This window comes from Oryctolagus cuniculus, chromosome 8 (genome assembly GCF_051225735.1).
Source record: "Oryctolagus cuniculus isolate XC-2025 breed Fujian yellow rabbit chromosome 8, ASM5122573v1, whole genome shotgun sequence".
NCBI lineage: Eukaryota > Metazoa > Chordata > Mammalia > Lagomorpha > Leporidae > Oryctolagus > Oryctolagus cuniculus.
The window spans coordinates 126,711,228-126,732,120 of record NC_142874.1 but is presented as its reverse complement, the minus strand read 5'-3'; the positions used below and the strand labels follow the sequence as shown (position 1 = coordinate 126,732,120).

The window sequence follows — 20,893 nt, the reverse complement described above, 5'->3', positions numbered from 1 at the left end:
ATATTGGGGGATGACAAAAAGAACATCAGAAATAGTTTTTTTTAACTTTTCTGGTTCCATTTGCTTTCCTTTATTTTATGTATGTATTTCGTATTAGAGAAGAAATTCTTTATATATGTCCCTGTCTTGCTGTTTACAAGTACAAACATAACCAGGATTTGACCTCCTCCCCAGTTAAGTGGCCAAATCCTCAGGCTTCTGGGCTCCTAGGCAGTTTCTGGAGAGCAGGGGGCCACTTCCATCCAGTTCTTACTCAGGATATTAGAACTGGAAGACAAATTTGGAAATTAATTGACTTTATCTAATCAAAATTACCTTACTTTTCATATAAGGGAATTTTTTTCCAGAATGATACAGCAATGTGCCTAATGACAGATCATCAGACAGGAGATGGTACTACAGCTAGGAGTCCCTACCCCTAGTCCAGTGTTCTTTCCACCACATCATTCCGCTCATTACCTCATGAGCTATCAAGAAAAGCCCAAATTATTCCTTACGTAATCTGATAGTGATGGGAACTCATCAGTCTGGTCCATACTATTAATTTTTCCAATTTCTTAAATATATGATTCAGCCCTCAGTGTGAATGTGCAACTTCAATGTGCAAATGAACCACCTGGAGATCTTGTTAAAATGTATTATGGCTGATCCTCCACCTGCAGCGCCAGCACCCCGGGTTCTAGTCCTGGTTGGGGTGCCGGATTCTGTCCCGGTTGCTCCTCTTCCAGTCCAGCACTCTGCTGTGGCCCGGGAGTACAGTGGAGGATGGCCCAAGTGCTTGGGCCCTGCACCCATGGGAGACCAGGAGGAAGCATCTGGCTCCTGGCTTCGGATCAGCGCGGTGCACAGCAGCACGCTGGCAGCAGAGGCCACGGGGGATGAACCAACGGAATAGGAAGACCTTTCTCTCTGTCTCTCTCACTCTCCACTCTGCCTGCCCACAAAAAAAATAAATAAATAAAATAAAAAAATTAAAATTAAAAAAAATAAAATGTATTACGGATAGTGTCTTTTTTAAAAAAGATTTATTTATGTATTTGAAATAGTTACACAGAGAGAGAGGAGAGGCAGAGTGAGAGAGAGGTCCTCCATCCACTGGTCCACTCTCCAGTTGGCCACAATGACCAGAGCTGTGCCGATCTGAAGCCAGGAGCCAGGAGCCTCCTCCAGGTCTCCCACCTGGGTGCAGGGGCCCAAGGATTTGGGCCATCTTCCACTGCTTTCCCAGGCCATACCAGAGAGCTGGATGGGAAGTGGAGCAGCCGGTACTCAAACCGGCACCTACATGGGATCCCGGTACTGGAGACGATGGCTTTACCCACTACACCACAGCGCCGGCCCCAACGGATAGTGTCTTAAGGACAGTGGACTTAATGATGTCTTAAGGGCAGTGACCAGTATCCAGGAACTTCCTATAGATTTGTGTAGCAAAAGCTGACCCAACGTGGGGGATTTTTAAAACTAAATTACTGTTCAGGTTCATGCCGAATAGTGTCAGTATTGACAATCTTTTTTTTCCTGAGGGTCTCTTTCTTAGGAAGCATAGGATGCAGCAATCATACCAAAGACCACACTCACATTCTCAATTTCTGGGCTCTGCAGATCAAGAACATAGTGCTAGCTAGGAAGGCTGAGTAAGAGGGATACAAAAATGATTCAAGAGCCGGCGCCGCGGCTCACTAGGCTAATCCTCCACCTTGTGGCGCCGGCACACCGGGTTCGAGTCCCGGTCGGGGTGCTGGATTCTGTCCCGGTTGCCCCTCTTCCAGGCCAGCTCTCTGCTGTGGCCAGGGAGTGCAGTGGAGGACGGCCCGAGTACTTGGGCTCTGCACCCCATGGGAGACCAGGAGAAGCACCTGGCTCCTGCCTTCGGATCAGCGCGGTGCACCAGCCGCAGCGCGCCGGCCGCGGTGGCCATTGAGGGTGAACCAACGGCAAAAGGAAGACCTTTCTCTCTGTCTCTCTCACTGTCCACTCTGCCTGTCAAAAAAAAAAAAAAAATGATTCAAGGTCATTTGGTTCAGCCTGGGCAGTATTATCAGTTTTTTTCACATCCCTTAGGTAAAGTCATTTCCCATCTTGCAAAGATAGACTAGGATCAGTTGAATGGATATTTTAGAAGTTTTTATACTAAGATAGTTCATATCCATCTTATACGTAATCTACAGTGACAGTAAATGCCCAAGAAGTGAAGAAAAGAAAATGCTTACCATTGATTCAATTCTCTGGCTCATTTCTGTGAAATTTTTAGAAGCCTCCTTTCCAAAGTCACCATATACTTTGTCACTTGTGAATAACAATGTGCTATAGTAATGGTGGGTCTCTCTGTGATCTATAAAGAGACAAAAAAACCCATCATGATTTTTGCCCAATGTGTGTAAAGCATAGTTATTTCTCCATGTGGGGGACTCCTAGAAAGAGACATGGAAGTCAGGCCCCATCCCAGGTCATCATCTTCATCACATTTTCTCAGGCTTTGATACTGTCTCAGAATGAAAGACAATGGCATTCATCATCATATGAGTACTAATGCTGTAATAAATGCTTGGTGTTCCTGGAGTAATGTACAACTACCCTGCAGCTGCGGGCTTGTTACTCATGTATTATCCATTCATTCCTGAATAAGCCACAAGAGATTGCTAGTCATGTCAACCGCACACACCTGTGGTGACAGAGTCTGAAGCTTCCCAAGGGTGAACGTATTTTCATATTCAAAAATTAGGTTATTCTCAATTTAGCAAACTATACATCAACTCTGGTCACAACACTCTGGTACAAGAAAATTAATTTTGGCTATAAAGGAGACGAAGGTAGGAATTAAATGCTAGAGATTGGGTCCAGCGCTGTGGTGTGGTAGGCTAAGCTATTGCTTGTGGCACCAGTATCCCTTATGAGTCCCAGCTGCTCCTCTTCCTATCCAGCTCTCTGCTTCTGGCCTGGAAAAGCAAAGATATCCCAAGTGCTTGTGCCCCTGCACCTGCGTAGGAGACCCGGAAGAAGCTCTGGCTCCTGGCTTCGGATTGGCCTGGCTCCAGCCATTGAGGCTATTTGGGGAGTGAACCAGTAGACAGAAGATATTTCTCTCTGTCTCTCCCTCTCTCTGTGACTCTGCCTCTCAAATAAATAAATAAATAAATCTTATTAAAAAATGCTAGGGATTCAGCAAATAGATGTTTAGGCAGCTAGAGCAGCCACCTGACATCCCTTGTCACGCCAGTTAGCTTCTTCCATAGCCACGTGGATGGCTTGTCTGCTCTTAGCCAGTCTGCCCTCTCTGCGCCTAGTTTAAACAGCCCACATGTTTTGCCTACTGGACAGTTAAAACAATGTAGCTTTTCTTCTAGCCTCCTATATATGATGCAAGCACGGAGCCCTCTGACGATTCACTTACTCATTCAAGGAATATTAACACTGTTTTGTTTTTGTTTTTGTTTTTTGTTTTGTTTTGTTTTTGGGTGAAAGATACTCTGCCAAGCCTTATTAATATAATAGTGGCCGTCGGCGCCGCGGCTCAATAGGCTAATCCTCCACCTTACGGTGCCGGCACACCGGGTTCTAGTCCTGGTCGGGGCGCCGGATTCTGTTCCGGTTGCCCCTCTTCCAGGCCAGCTCTCTGCTGTGGCCAGGGAGTGCAGTGGAGGATGGGCCCTGCACCCATGGGAGACCAGGAGGAAGCACCTGGCTCCTGCTTTTGGATCAGCGCGGTGTGCTGGCCGCAGCGCGCTGGCCGCAGTGGCCATTGGAGGGTGAACCAACGGCAAAGGAAGACCTTTCTCTCTGTCTCTCTCTCTCACTGTCCACTCTGCCTGTTTAAAAAAAAAAAATATATATATATATATATAATAGTGGCCAAGACGGCTGTTTATGGAAAATGGAGTATGCCTCATCCAACCTAAACTTCTTTCCCCTTCTCTCTTCCTTTCCATTCATTTCCTCTTCATTTAAAGTCTAGGGGGATACTAACTAACTAACTTTGAGCACCACGTCTCAGAAATATTCACATAGCCCATTTAATTTAGAATAACTGCAGCATTACCCACAATCTCAGGTGGCAATCTCAGAAATGTACATAACTTGCCCAAGTGCAACAGAACATGTTTCCCATTAAAATGCAGATTCTAGTACATAAGGTCTCAAGTTGTACCTGAGATTCTGCATTTGTATTTTTTTAAAAGATTTTATTTGTTTATTTGAGAGGTAGAGTTACAGAGAGAGAGAGAGAGAGAGAGAGAGAGAGAGCTTCCATCTACTGGTTCAGTCCCCAGACAACAGCCAGGACTGGGCCAGGAGGAAGTCAGCAGCAGGAAGTCCATCTGGCTCTCCCATGTGGTTGGCAGGGACCCAAGTACTTGGGCTATAATCTGCTGCCCTCTTGGGTACATTTGCAGAGAGCAGGATCTGAAATGGAACAGCCAGTGCTCAGATATGGGATGCAGCTGATGACTTAACCCATTGCATCACAACACCAGCCATGTATTTCTTTTTATTAATTATTATTATTATTTGAAAAGTGGTAATGGAGGGCACAGGAGAGATCGCATCCGTTGATACACTCCCCAGATGTACACAACAGCTCATTCTGGGCCAGGTTGAAGTGAGTAGCCCAGAATTCCATCAGGGTCTTCCACATGAGAGGTAGGCATCCAAAGAAACTGAGCCATCATTTGCTGCCTCCCAGGATGCACATTAGCAGGAAGCTAAAATGGGAAGTGGAATCAGCAGTCAAACGAGGCACTCTGATATGGGATGAGTGCACCAATCTCCTGCCCCAAGATTCTGTGTTTCTAACATGCTCCCAGGTGATGCACGCTGCTGGGACCTAAGCACAGAGGAAACAGCCAGGTTCTACAGAAGAACAGAGTACTCTCAGTCATGTTTGTTTTTTTAATTATTAGGTTGACTCATTTGAAATTGCTATTTGCATAGGTCAAAAAAGTCAGATATGGACAATTTCATATGATTCAACCAAATGAACAATTTATTTATATACAATATTTTACTTTGCTCTATAAGCTTAACCAGGCACTAAGTGTCAAAACATATTCCCAGTTACTAGAATCATGTGGCATGTGAGGCTATTGAAAAATACTCTTTGGAATATTAACAAAAGTGTAAGGAAAAGAAGGATGAACTTGAGCTTGTAGATACTTTTCTAACTGGTTTGTGATTATCTAACTTGCACTGATGTTGTTTAACAAATTAGCCAGATTACAACTAAATGACAAAGGGGCAGAAATGCAGCATTGAAGGACATGGACACAAATTATACATAGAATTCTGTTCTGTCCTGGGCTTTATGAAATGAGAGTCAACATGCTGTTTTCTCAAATACAATTACCTTCATCCACGTCTGGTGATTTCTGTAACAGACTGGTTTGCTTTGATTATTTTGGCATGCCAGTTCCTAAAGGCTCATGTGCTATATCCACTCTGTTGTGAGTCTATGTCCCCAAACAGACGCAGGTCTGGACGCTGATGACAGCACACATCACAGCAATCACTGTGTATTCAGGTGTGCTCTGTGGGTAGCAGGAGTCGGTGTTTCATCTTTCTCAACTAATCATCCAAACAATGGGTTTAGGAAAGGTTACTGGAAGAACCTTGCCAGGTTTTCATGATATGTCTATGCAAAAGATTTATAAGCCTTATAAAACTCAGCTTGGGAAGAAGCAAAGAAGTAGTAAGGACCACTTTTTTTTTCTCACCAAGGTGATCAGAACCCTGGCATTAACACAAATTCCTTGTGAAGTCAGACAAGCTAAAGTAGGCTCAAATAAGATACTGTGGTATGATTAACTGATTTGTATCACTCAATATTAACTAAATATTTGGAAATATATGAATTTTTTAAACTTTACTTAAGAGGCAGAGAGTTAAGGTGAGAGAGACAGGGAGTGACAGAGAGACTTCCCAAGCACTGGTTCATTTTTCAAATGCGTGCAATGGCCAAAGCTGGACTAAGCTGAAAGTGGGAAGCTGGGACTCATTCAAGGTCCCCATGTGAACGGTAGGGGCAACCCACTTGAGGCATCACCTAGGGCCTTCCAGGCTGGAAGCTGGAATGAGGAGGGACAGTATTCAAATGCAGGAACTCTGCCTGGGACGTGCGTGTCTCTGCTGCTGTGCCAAATAGTCACCCTTGTAAATGTTTGTAAAGCACCTAATATGGGCCTGGATTCTGCTAATTTGTGGAAATACAAAGTGAATGAAACATGGTTCTAGGCACCCATACTGAGGAGTGATGCTAACAGCAGCATTTGAGTCCCACTGTTACGTCGGGGCTCAGTATACTCCTGAGAAAACTACAAAAGTAAAACATTCTAGCAGTTCTTTGTAAATAAAACCAGTCTCAGAGAAATCTCTGATATCAAATGCAAATGCCCAAAATTTAAGGACCTGTATGTGGGTACATTCTATTGAAAAAAAACTTAAAAAATTATTTATTTAAACCACTCAAAACAATCCACCTAGCTGTAGAAATTGAGATTAGATTTGTGTGATAATAAAAGAAGATGGCCAGTTTATAGATCATTCTTCTCAGAGGAAACCAACTTTGACAAATCCCCAATTAAATTAGAATCCAGTGATTAACTTCTATGGTTACCAGACCTAGAGCATCAAAGCATTATCTAGGCACAGGGGGAGAAATTAAACTCACAGGTCATAGTGGAGTAAACTAATTAAAAACCCACGGCAGAGTAGAAGGCCACTTCAGAAGGGTGGTTATTCTCTGGATGAGCACTTTTGAAGTGCCCTTGAGAGTTTTCTAATGAAATAGCAACCAGCCATTCATCTGGCAGTGAGAAATCTGATAACTGTAGAGTGATCCCTTTATAATTAACCTTCTCAGCATATCCTATCCTCTTTAATCACCACAGTCCAAGGACATTGCAACATGAACATCTCAACAATAGAAATAGGTACTTATTCAACAATTTCCCACTACAGCATTTTTCCAAGCTAGGAGTCCAGAATTGTGAGGATTCAATGAGAAACAAAGCAGGTGAAGAGTTCTTTGCACCAGCTAGGCAAATGAGTCATTAGTATCAATCAACAAACCTGAGGCAAATCAAAACAGGAAGAGATGTGGGGAAATATTTGGCTAAATCATATGATACTGGGGCCGCTTATACTTACTGTGTCTCACATAATGAACAGTGACTCCAATACACACTGCCAGGACAATCAGAGATAGGAAGGTGATGAGGCCGATAACCCAGGGCTCCAAACAGGCACTTTTCCTGTCTTTCACCACAGCTGACCTGAAGACGAAAGAAATGGGTTATATCACAGGGCACACTGCACCCTCTCCTTAGGCAGAACAGATATTTCTGGGGGATAAAGGACATGATTCATAGTATTCTGTCTTCACATCCTAGTCTCTCTCTACTGAGACTAATCCTGGCTCTAGCTGTTTGACCTGTGGCAAGTAATTTGACATGACTTCTTTGTGCCACAATAATGTCCTCATCCATCAAATGAAGATGATAATACCAGTACCGATCTCATGGGATTTTTGTGAGGATTAAAACAAGTACTATCTGCAAAATGCCTGTAATGGTGGCTGGCATGTTAGGAAGTGCCACTTAAGTGTAAGCCAGTATTTGATGACCTGACTTGTACAAGATACAGAATCAAGCTCTATACGAGCTACAACAATGTTTGAAGACTGTTTCTAGTACTTGCAATCTTTCAAAAATATTTATTTATTTATTTACTTATCAGAAAGTGTGTGTGTGTGTGTGTGTGTATGAGAGAGAGAGAGAGAGAGAGAGAGAGAGAATCCATTCACTGGCCCATCTCCAAATGGGAATGGACCAGGCTGAAACTGGGAGCCAGAAACTTAATCCAGGTATTCCGCATGGGTGGCAGAAGCCCAACTAATTGAGTTATCACTTGCTACCCTATAGACTCTGAGGAAGCTGGAGTCAGGAGGGGAGGTAGTCACGCCAGTACAGGACATCGGTGTCTTAGCTGGCGTTTTAACTGGCACACCAACACCAACTCCTAGCACTTAAACAGCCTCTGAAGTGTACTGCATCTTCTACTATACCAGTTTCCAGACACAGCTTCTAATTCCAGACTTCTAATTTTCTGACTTATTTCTGTAAGGAAAAGGGGCATAGAAACATCGTTCCCCTTTTCCTTACATTTGGTGCCCTGCGTGAGGAAACACCAATTTTGCCCCTTTTCCTTACGATTTCCAAACCAAACTTTGTGTACGAGTTCACTAGAGGTCTCGATCTGGAGAACCTGAGTTTCTAAGCTAATCTTTACATTTATGCTTCAGGGATGCTACAGGAACTCCTGTCTGCATGAGATTTTCTCAACCTCTCTCATTTGTTCTACTCCTAAAACATGATTATGGAAAAAAGTTAATCAACCTGGCTTTAGTTTGATTGATATTGTGTGCTGTTCACTGGATTTAAAATACTTGGTAAGCAAACTCATAAGCCAGAGAAAATGAAATATCAGAGTGGCTAAGGAGTTTGAATAAGACATTGCTGTTATACATTTCTTGAGTTATTTATCATGCAGATTATCTGTGTCCTGTACTTCTCTTTCTTTGGGCACTACCTGTGTGGTTCATTGAGACTGCGGTGAAATGTGGTAATGTGCTATTCTTTCTTTGAAAGAAAATTTAGATTCATTTTTGTTTGTGATTAATATTTTATTTGTTTTTGGTTTTATAGTTTTTAACAGATTCAATATAGCTCATAGGTACAATTCTAAGAGTATAATGATTTCCCCTTCCTTCTCACTCCCTTCTTTCCTTTTCTTTTCTTTTCTCTCCCCTTCCTTCCTTCCTACCTTCCTACCTTTCTTCCTTTCTTATTTCTCTTGCTCTCCTTTCTTTTTAATTTTCTTTTTGACAGGCAGAGTGGACAGTGAGAGAGAGAGAGACAGAGAGAAAGGTCTTCCTTTGCCATTGGTTCACCCTCCAATGGCCCCTGCGGCCAGTGCGCTGCGGCCGGTGCACCGCGCTGATCCCAAGGCAGGAGCCAGGTGCTTCTCCTGGTCTCCCATGCGGGTGCAGGGCCCAAGCACTTGGGCCATCCTCCACTGCACTCCCGGGCCATAGCAGAGAGCTGGCCTGGAAGAGGGGCAACCGGGACAGAATCCAGGGCCAGGATTGGAACTAGAACCCGGTGTGCCGGCGCCGCTAGGCGGAGGATTAGCCTGTTGAGCCGCAGCGCCGGCTTCTTTTTAATTTTTGAGATAAAGTATTCTCAGTTTACATTATCAGCCTTTCTTTATTAGTTCTGTAACTTAAACATATCATTTAAACTCTGAGCTGATTTTCTAGTAATTTTTCTAGTAAAATTTCTAGCTTTTCAGTAATATGTAGGATACTGACTCTGTCTAAAGCACTGTAGAATGGAGACATGATTGGTGAAGTTGTTGCAAACTGCAAAGCATTTCACAGTGAATAATTTTTTGCTCCAGAGATCAAGAGGACTCCATTTCCTAGTGATATAGACCAGGAAATGAAGATGTTATCCTATTGGTTGGTGTCACACTGTCCTTGCATCCTGGCTCTCCCGCCCACAGTGTGGGGAACATTGTTATGTAAAAGTCACAGGTGTCATCATCTCCACAGGTCTCTGCCCCTGCTGAAGGCTCTGGGATGCAGCACAGGGCTCCAAGGTGTCGCTCCCCCTCTTCGTGGAGGAACGACACAGGACCCTGCGCTGTTCTTTCTGTCTGCTCGGCCCTCCCCGGGTTTGCTGCTGGTTCTTCCCGGGTTGGCTACTATCCCTTCCACCTCCGTGGAAGGGCAGTTCCCCCTGGCCACATTCCCCACTTCCGCAGGGGAGCGGCACACCGCCGGCCGGCTTTCTCGGGGGGCTGCACAGGTGTTCCCCTTAGATGTTCCCCATAGATGTTCCTCGTGCATGCCGTCTCTCTCCTCCTTTATAGTCCTCCTCCGCCAATCCTAACTCGGCTGCCCACACGCCGAGTACGCTGCTCTCCTCCAATCAGGAGCAAGTCCTACAGTTTATTAGTTGAACTGGAGGCAGCTGTGCGGAAGCTGTTTACTTCTCTCCCAGCGCCATATTGTGGGAGAGCAGATGCATAGAATAAGTCTTAATTCCAGTAACTCAGTCTAGTCCGGTTGCTCCCCACACAAGGAGTCTACCAGGTCTCCTCCCTTGTGTCATGGTTTTCCCATGGGGGCTGTTGCTAGGGAAACTTCATATTCCTCCCTCCCTTCCTCCAACTCCAGTTCTCCCTAGAGTGGGATTTCAAACACCTGTTCCTAGAATGGTAATTACTGCAAGCTAAAAAGACCTTTCCACAAGAAGTATATTTTTATGTGCAACTGTGCCTAAGAAACCCCAAACTGACTCCAGTTCACCTCTGAATGCTTGCTGTTCATCTGTCGCAGGAGAAAGGAGATGCATATAGCAGACGTAAGCAAAACAGTGTGGGGATACAGGGAGGGAGGGATTTTTCAGCCAATGTCAAAGCATGCCAGGTGGAGAATATGAATGTGTACTGGTAGAAAACATGACACAATTATCAAAAGCATTTTACTGCTATGTAGAGTTGTAAAACATGACAAGTTCTATTAGTTCTACAGTAACTTTTAATCAAGACAGAAATGTAAGCAATGCAGTCATGAAATTGATGAGGGAGAGCTACAGGTTGATCAGTGGCACTTTTTCATATAACTAATAGAACACTATATGTGTGTGAATAGCAAAATATGCAGCAGGCATGCCAAATCATTAGCAATATGAGGTGGAATAATAAATAGAAGAGAAATGAGAGTGTATTTCTGGACTCTGCTACCATCTTATTAATTGTAAAGTCTTATAAGGGAGATTCAATTCGCTCTCTTCTCCATATGAAAAACAGGTAATAATTGCAAAAAACCCTCCTAAGCTGATGAGCAATGTGAAGATAAAAATGGTAAGATACTTTAGTACTTTGAGCTTCCAAGTATAAAATCATTGTAAAAAAAAGCAAAGATGTTTATGATTATCATCATTATTTTAATTATTAGTAATAATGGTAATGACCACATTGCTGAGATGGTTGTCATTTAAAACATTATCTCTTCCTTTCCTAGTCTGGATGGCTTTGCTTTTCAAACTGATTCAGTTTCTTTTATTTTCCAGCTTTATTGAAGTATAATTTACTCTGTTTCTTAATTGCTTTTTTTCTCAGCATGTGATTCAGTACTAAATCGCTTCAAATTACATGTGGTTAGGAAGTGTGCTCAAAAAAATTAGTGAAATGGAGGGATAAATCCATTTTACCTGTCAACAGACACTTGTATAATTAACCCCCTCCTACACATAAACAGTTGCCCAATCATTCTCTCTACCTGCTGGAACTTATCTGAACCACCTCATGCATATTCACCTTAACACAGACTGGGTGGATTCCAGTAGCCTCAGTGGTATCAAGCTGCTTTCTTGTTATAATTTTTTCTTAGCTTCAGGACATGTGCATTTAGTGACAAGTCAGGTAAATATGACAGTTAGTGTATGGATGTATTTGTTTAGCTTCAAATTTCCAGAAAAAAAGTAATATGTCCAGAGCTGCATTATTATTATCACCTTTTCAAAGTTTATTATTTACTTTTATTTATTTGGAATGCAGATTGACAGACAGTGCTAGATCTTCGATCCATTGGTTCCCTACCCAATGCCTTCCATAGCTGAAGCCAGGAGTGGGAACTCCATTCAGGTCTCCCACATGGGTGGCAGGGACTCAGGTACTGGAGCCGTTGCTTGCTGCTTCACATGGTGGGAAAACATATGGAGCAAGATCAGAATCAGGGGAAGGACTTTATCCCAAGCACTACAGAATGGGAAATGGGCTTCCCAAGTGACAGATTCATCTGCTGTGCCATAACACCCACCTCTCATTAGCACTTTCTGATGAGCTATTTTTGGAATAGTGCTTAAAAAGATCAACAATAATAGGAAAAGGGCAGATGAGTCTCATTCAAGCATGGGAAAATCACAAGGCAAGGCCCACAGAGCTGTAAAGGAAAGTTTGGCAGAACAAGCGCCAGGACAGCACCCCACCATGTGGTGAGGAACAGTGAGTCTCCAACTCTCGACTCCTTCTCCTGGCCGAACGCGGCATGGGTACTCGCAGTAGCGTGCTTCCCCAGTGCAGTCCAGAAAAGCTGCTGTGAAAGAACATGATTATGACATCTATAAAGTTTCCAGTTCTGAATCATTGTCGTCAGCTCTTTAAGCCAGAGTTTAACAAGCCTTTATAAAAAGATCTAGATAACTCTTACAGGCTTTCTGAGTTGCGGTGTCACTGTTGCAGCTACTTAACTCTGCTACTGATGCACGAAAGCAACCTCAGCAGCACATGATCTAAAGATGATGGCTGTGTTCCAGTAAAACCTTATTTCTGTGTGCTGAAATTTAAATTTCTTTTTAATTCTTAGCTGCCATGAAAGTTTTTTTTTCTTTTCATTTGTTTTTACCCATTTTAAAAGATATGGCCAGTTTTAGCATAACCACCTCACAAAACCAGGTGGCAGGCCAGATTCGGTCATTGGGCTGAAGTTCACTGATGGCTGCCTTAAGCAATCGCCTACAAGGCAACACTGATTATGTTGTGAAACTATAATGATCTCTTCATTTTCTAGTCTCAGCCTCATAGCAAATCTAATGGAGTGTGTCTTAAATCCTACGGTCCTGAACTTGTTCTGGCAATTCTCACTAAAACTTATCCTATAACTCGATGACAGGTTTCTCGTCTGGCTCCCCGGTCTGAATCATGCTCTACTCCCATTAGCTGTCTCTCAAGAAGTGAAATAGAAAATGGCTTGAACTACTAAACCCCATGTCTATTTGCATTAGCCTAGCATTTCTCTTCTTCTCCAAGAGCTCTTTGCTTTTGCTTTTATTTCCTCCTATCTGGAATAACTTAAAGCATATTTTTTCACCTGCTTCATGGAAGCCTGTGTCTATTCAAGAGCCAGTTCAAAAACTCCCCTACTTAAGTCTGGTGTATTCACCCCTGAATCTCACCCTTAGGTATAAATTTGAGCTCCTTGGAGTTAGGACCTGGGCCTTATAACTATATTCTCTGACCATATGCTCAGGAAATGTTTTCAGAAGGAATTAAAATGAAATTGACAAAACCAAATTGGACCAGTCATTCATCAGCAGCACAATTTATGTTCCAGAATCCACCTTAGTCCTAGGAAAGAACTTGAAATATTACAAGGAATAACAAGACAGACACTGTGAAAAATAATTGCTGGTTAAGTAAAGCATGATTTAATAAAGCTTTTCATTAATAAGCTATCAGGTTACTATTCCTATTTAACCTATATTTAAAGCACGTGGGTTTCTAACTCTGTAGTCTGTGTTTCTATTATGAAAGTGTTTTGGTAAAGGATGTGACAAATCCAAATAAGGATACATTAATTTCAGGAAACACATATCAGCATAGTGCAAAATGTTGTGAGAAAATGAAATTAAAAGATAAAGTAGGGCAAGCATTTGGCACAGCAATTAAGATACCACTTGGGATACCTGTATCTCATACTGAAGTCCAAGGCTCAAACTCTTGCTCCCCTTCCCATTCAGCTTCCTGCTAATGCACACCATGTAAAGCTGCAAATGATGGCTCTAGTCCAGTCCCTGACACCCATGTGGGAGACCTGGATTGAGTTCCAGTCTACTGGTTTCTACCTTGCCCAGCCTCCACGTTGTGGGCATTTAGTGATTGAACCAGCAGATTCAAGATCTCTCTCTCTCCCCCTCTCTTTTTCTCTGCCTTTCAAATAAGTGGAAATAGGGCTGGTGCTGTGGCTCAGTGGGTTAAAGCTGTTCCACTTCTGCTCCAGCTCCCTGCTACTGTACCTGGGGAAGCAGCAGGGGATGGCCCAAGTACATGGGCCCCTAACACCCACATGGGAGACTCAGAAGAAGCTACTGACACCTGGCTTTAGCCCAGTCCAGCCCTGGATGTTGTGGTAATTTGGGGAGTGAATAGTAGATGGAAGATCTCTCTCTCTTTCTCTCTCTATAATGCTGCCTTTCAAATAAATAAATAATCTTTAAAAATAAATAAATGAATATAAAAAAGTTTTTAAAAATGTTTTAATGTGAAAAAGTTTAAAATTCTCTCACAGTTTTTTCATACTATGCATTCTTCATGAATTTTGAGAACTTTCATATTATTTGAGGTATCTACGTATTACAATACCAAAACAAAAGCACAAAGAAAGATACCAGAATGAAGTAATAGTATAGTAGTTTATTATATTGAAAATATCTCTTGGCCGGCGCCGCGGCTCACTAGGCTAATCCTCCGCCTAGCGGCGCCGGCACACCGGGTTCTAGTCCCGGTTGGGGCGCCGGATTCTGTCCCGGTTGCCCCTCTTCCAGGCCAGCCCTCTGCTGTGGCCAGGGAGTGCAGTGGAGGATGGCCCAGGTGCTTGGGCCCTGCACCCCATGGGAGACCAGGAAAAAGCACCTGGCTCCTGGCTCCTGCCATCGGATCAGCGCGGTGCGCCGGCCGCAGCGCGCCGGCCGCGGCGGCCATTGGAGGGTGAACCAACGGCAAAGGAAGACTTTTCTGTCTGTCTCTCTCTCTCACTATCCACTCTGCCTGTCAAAAAAAAAAAAAAAAAAAAGAAAATATCTCGCCAGTGGTTAAGATTTAAAAGGTCAATTAGTAAACACTCAGTATTTGTTTTATTGGACAGTAATTTAACTCATAGGATTGTGCCCATTGGTCCTAACCACACAAATATTTCAAAAGCATTTTACTTTGAGGACAGCTTATATCAGCAGGCATTGGTGAGACAGTCAATCTTTCTCATACCTTTTGGAACCAGGCTATAAAAATAAGCAGCTTAGAAAAAAATATTGTATATGTGTGCATAGTCATGATTTCATTGCTATTTCAAAGAAGTAGTAAAAATTACTTCTTAAACAATTGCAAATAACATATTTCTATTCTTTCCACTGATTTTTTTTAAAAAAAAAGCAAATCTACAAAATATCTAACAGCATCAGCCAGGCTCTAGACTGAATTAGAATGTCTACATTCCCTGCTATGGTAATTATAGACAGTTATCACAGAGAAGTCACAATTATAACACGGTAGTAGTATAATTACCAGACAACAATTTCCATGTTCTTTTACTAAGACAAATGATGGGAAAGTCATTGTTATTATTACAATGTTTTTATTTATATCTCACATTATACCAGACTGAGTTAGGGAAGCTTTTATGCACACACACACATTCATACATTTGTATTGCATGTGAGTGTGCATGTGTGTATAGTGTTAAATTTAGGAATGGAAACAAAGAAAAATATGTTAAAACATAAGATTAGAGGCCTGCGCCGCGGCTCACTAGGCTAATCCTCCACCTGTGGCGCCAGCACCCAGGGTTCTAGTACCAGTTAGGGCACCGGATTCTGTCCCAGTTGCTCCTCTTCCAGGCCAGCTCTCTTCTGTGGCCTGGGAAGGCAGTGGAGGATGGCCCAAGTGCTTGGGCCCTGCACCTGCATGGGAGACCAGGAGGAAGCACCTGGCTCCTGGCTTCGGTTTGGCACAGCGCCAGCCATGGTGACCATTTGGGGGATGAACCAATGGAAGGGAGACCTTTCTCTCTGTCTCTCTCTCTCTCACTGTCTAACTCTGCCTATCAAAAACAAAATAAAACAAAACATAAGATTTGAATACTCCTGTAAGTCATAATTTCCTTAAGTCAGGCCACAAAATTGGTAGCTCTCCAGCAACCAACTGCAAAACAAACAAAACTGTGGGAAAAAAAAAAAAAACCCTACCAAAAACAAAAAGTAAATGAACACCTTCTTCATGGCATTCACAAGGTAAAAGCAGTGTAATTGTTCAACAGCAACACAATTATTTTAGGTCCTCATAAAAATAGTACTTTGCAGTATAATAGATTCTATTCTCTACAATATTCTTAGCACAGAATCAGAAATTAGCTTTTAGACTCTTAGTATATCCCTCAATATTGGCAAACAGCATCAGTAAGTACTGAGTAAAAATGATTTGGAGTGGTGTGGCTGTGCAAAATCATTCAGACAACACACTCCTGTGACACTTCCTTAATTACTTTCAAAATTCCTATAGAAGAGAATTGCCTATCGTAAAAATCTAAAGATTATAGGAAAAGTGGGCATAAAACTGGACTTTAAAAACATCACATTACTTGGTATAACAGTAAGCTCTTAATAAATATCAAGAGTGACAGGAAATCCTACCTTTTATTAAATGTTAACTTAGGATAAACCCATACTTAAAACCATTCCTATATTTAACCACCCATAAAATTCATGTGATAGTATGTCTCCTCCCACCTACTTTAACATCATATCTTGTTAGATAGGCGCATTATATAAACATGGGTAGCAACTCAACAGTAAAGAATGTCTCCTATCTCCATTGTGTTATCTTTAAAGTCTTTAAGTTCCCAATCAGATATAGTACAGCAAAGGTTACTACTACAAACCTACAAATTAATATTTAGGTTGACACTTTACCTGACCTCCAGAAATTTATAATTACAGATAGGTGGGGCACAGAACATTTAAAGATATTATTAAGCAATTAGATATGGGTTTATAGACTTATAAATTGAGTTATTGTTAAGTGTAAGCTCCAGTAATATAATAACTTTTTTTCCTCAAATGCTTTTCAATTCAAGGTAATAAATAATTCTGACCTGAGTAAGAAACTAAAAGCAGCAGTTTCCCAGAGCTAACTAAATCCAGTGAAGGGAATTGTACATGCCTAAAATATGGAAGAAAAATGAGAATGAGCAGGTAGTGTTCTGCTATGTATAAGAAGAAAATTAGTTGTGAAACCTGAGCTAGAGACACTCTGGGGACTATTAATATAGAGCTTCAAACTCTTTTAAACTTCTTTAAATATTATCTGTCATCCTACCAAATCTTTCTTGTGACTGTTTTGATGCCTCCTATGTGAGTTGGCAGAGTGGAAGTAGTTCTGAAATGGAAGATTAGTGACATGCATTTTAGATCAAGCAGATGAGAAACCTAAGAACATATTAAAAGGTGTACAAGTTCTAGCATACCCCCCAACCTGTATGATGTTGTGTGCTCTCATTTTCTTCATTTGTTAAAAATAATGGATATTTCGGCCAGCGCCGCGGCTCACTAGGCTAATCCTCCGCCTTGCAGCGCCAGCACACCGGGTTCTAGTCCCAGTCGGAGCGCCGGATTCTGTCCCAGTTGCCCCTCTTCCAGGCCAGCTCTCTGCTGTGGCCAGGGAGTGCAGTGGAGGATGGCCCAGGTCCTTGGGCCCTGCACCTCATGGGAGACCAGGATAAGTACCTGTCTCCTGCCATCGGATCAGTGCGGCTGCCATTGGAGGGTGAACCAATGGCAAAGGAAGACCTTTCTCTCTGTCTCTCTCTCACTGTCCACTCTGCCTGTCAAAAAAAAAAAATAATAATAATAATAATGGATATTTCAATTGATTTAGATGCTTTTTAATTTCCACCAAAGCTAATGTTTCAAGCCTCAAATAATGCAGAAATGCTTAATATTATTAGAATTAAAGTTCAACATTTATAAATAATCAACCCTCTCATAATTTTTCAAATGCATTATCTTTCTGTGGGCAACAATGTCAGATAATTTGGAATAATTTGTAGTGAAACTAGGGTACCACAAATCATTTGAGATAATGCAAGTATTGTACCTATAAGAAGTCATACTTTTTTGCAACTTGAATCCTAAGCTAGTTTTAAAATCTCCAGAGCCTGATGGCCTGCAAAATTGGATTATGCCAGTAGGAAAACATGCTAAGACTCTGTGGTATCCCCCAGGTCACAGCCTGGCAAGTGCTGCAAGCTATACACCGAGAATCCTAAAAATAATCTACAAATTCCTGTAAATAATGAAATTATATCTGAATTAATTTAGCAGTGGAGGCCAATGGAAAAATATGTGGTTCCTCTCAATGTTTATTTAATTGAGTCAAAAAAATGAATTTTCTTGATTAATGAATTTCTTGCCCCAAATACTGACCTCTAGTATCTGTATGTAGTGAGTCTCAATTTCTAGAAGGAACACAAAATCTGTGAAGGCGATCATTATATATTCAGCTTAACTTAATTATACTTTGGCATTTTAATAACATGTAACAAAGAATGCTCAGACTCCTCTTAGAATCAGGTAGGATATTCTGTGCAAATGCCAGAAAAATGATAAGACAAGTATTATTTGATCCAAAGCATCTAAATATTTTAGTGTACCAATGGCTTTAATCCATATCAATTTGTTGACAGCTATAAGACCTGTAACTACAGCTCAGCTCACTTGCATCTGCTTCATACTCACATATCATCTGCCTGCTGTTCATCACAATCGGATGTATCTCTCATCCTCTAACACCGCATGCCTATGGAAAAGACTCCTAGGAGCCCATAGCAACCATCTGGGTTTTTTCTTTCCTTAACAACAGAATTCTTGATATTTGTTTAAACGCATTGCTACTTGAAAAAAAATATCTGTAGGAATCACCATATGAGTAATTCTAGCCAATAGATGCTCTATTTTGTGGCTAAAATCTTGATGTACATTCCACAGCTAGAATATATGTGTGCTGATTGGAGCTCAGGCAATCACATTAGGACATGCTCTGGAAGACACATGTTCATTTTGACAGGATAGTAGGAGCCCAGATTTCTAATTACTTTCTGAACCTTCTTATTAGCCCATGCCAATCTACCTCCAGACTTGTTCTATATTAAACAAAATAAAATTCTATTTTTTGTAATTGCTGTTTCTCTGGGTTTCCTGTCACTCATATATAAATCTTATACTAGCTATTAAAATATGAAAAAACAATTAGCTACAATCAAGGTAAATTGCCATTTTGGTGTATTTATTTTTGAGGAAAAATGACATCAAGAAACAATTGTCTCTCTGATTCTGTATATGGAAAAGATAACACAACATTTTTACTTAATTTTCTCTAGTATCAAGATTTTGTGATACAAATAATAAATCAGATAGTAAAAGAGCAAGAACTCAAGGTTCCAATCTCCTTATAATAAACTCTATGACATTTAAGCAAATGATTATTTTGTTTGTTTGTTTAGTGGGTAAAGATCCAATTTTTGGTGTCAGACAACTTGGGTTTAGACCTAACTTTGCCTCTCACTAGCTAGGTGTTCATGAGAAAGTTACTGCCCTTCTCAAAATCTACATTTTCCTACCTACAAATGGGGTTATTTATAGGACCCATTCTTCTCAGAGTTAAATGAAATAACACTTGCAGTCTATTGACACTCTGCCAAATAGTCAATAGTCAAGTATTTGGCCACTGACATTATTTCTTCCATCATAATGAGAAATAAATTTGTTTTTAAAGTGGATTTAAAAATCCCTCAATTTGTCTCATGTTTATCTCCAGGATAAAGACAGGTAGAGCAGTAAAGGCTCCTAGCCTCAATCCTACTCCCCCCACAACAACTCTGCTCCAGACATCAGGGGTTTGTGTTGGACCATCTATGCAAAATGGGATCCAGCTAGTAAAGAAAATGTAGAAATCAGTCATCTTTGGACACATCCAGTTCTAAGACTCTACAAGTCAGGCAAGTGCTGATTGTTAACCATGAAATACGCAGCTTGGTGCAAGGACTCCAAACTCTGTTGATGAAATCTCAATCTAGCATTGTTGTTGAATCTATTAATAGGTGCCCAGGTGCTTCATACTGGCTTGCATTTGAAATATTTTCGATGAATTCATTTATTATTTTTGGTATTTTCTAGATTAGGAAAATTGAGACACCAAAAGTAAGTTAATCCCTTGAAAGTCAAGGAAAATTAGCCCTGCCAAACCAAGACAGTATCTGTGATTTGAGGGATCACGACATGATAGAAGCAGCAGGGAAGATGCTTCACAGGGTTGTTGTCAGAATACAGGTACTGAAGCTCCAACTCCACCAGTCACTCACTCAGAAATGTGAAGTCTCTGCCTTTCTAATCTTTGGTATTCCTCTCTGCAAAATCAAGGTAATATTAAAATTATCTGTCCCACAGGATTGATGCTAAATACCAAGTAAGAAATATATATATATATAATTGAGATATTTTTATTCCTGTTGTATATACTTGTTTTTAATTTTACTCACTATGATCTGACAATAACAATCAATAATTGATTTCAAAATATAATTTCAGTTAAATAGGGTAAATAAATCAAAGAGATTATACAACATAAAAACTATATCCGATAACAAAGTATTGTATTCTTGAAAAATGCTGAGAGTAAATTTTAAGTGCTCTCATCAAGAAAGAATGATATTTGAGGTAATTAATATTCCAATTATCTCAATTTAGCCATTTCAAAATATACATATATTCAAAAAATTGTACAATATAAGTATACATAATCTTTATTAATTAAGAAGGGGACACATACATAAGTTCAAATGGCAATAGTGATAGCAATATTTGTTGGGTGGTGTGGCCACCTATAATTTAACTCTACTTCACTATGCTGGACTCATTATATACATGAACTAACAAGAAAGATTCTATCTCTAGTACTGAGTGATTCACCTATTTCTGTGACTAAATGCAAATTATCTAACTTTGTTTTCTTCCCTTATTTTGTATATTGCAAATAGCAACACTGTTTGTCTCCAGCCTCAAGGTATATTCCAAAGATTATCTATTGAATAATAACATTTTCAGTGAAAATATAAATTTTATATCTTTTAATGCAATAAAAGGGTTAATCAGAGTAGTGGAAGAACCACCTAGACATTGTATGGAGAGTATAGACCTGGGCTAATTCTTTGCTCTTCCATTTATTACAACCCTGTGCAAATGTTACTTTTCTGAGTCTCAGTTTCCTCGTCTGTAAAACATATGGGATGATA

General features: G+C 41.0%; 1 protein-coding gene across 1 annotated transcript in view; it reads right to left on the bottom strand.

Moving 5' to 3' along the window:
* The window catches only part of LOC100354881 (transmembrane protease serine 11E), a 49,210-nt gene that overhangs the window by 22,880 nt on the left and 5,437 nt on the right, over nt 1–20,893 (bottom strand). Inside the window, exons 2-3 of the mRNA XM_017347522.4 lie at nt 7,138–7,262; nt 2,211–2,332 (exon numbers count right to left, since the gene is read on the bottom strand). Of these exons, the coding sequence (XP_017203011.3) occupies nt 2,211–2,332; nt 7,138–7,262 (247 nt within the window). The remainder of the gene's footprint in view (nt 1–2,210; nt 2,333–7,137; nt 7,263–20,893) is intronic.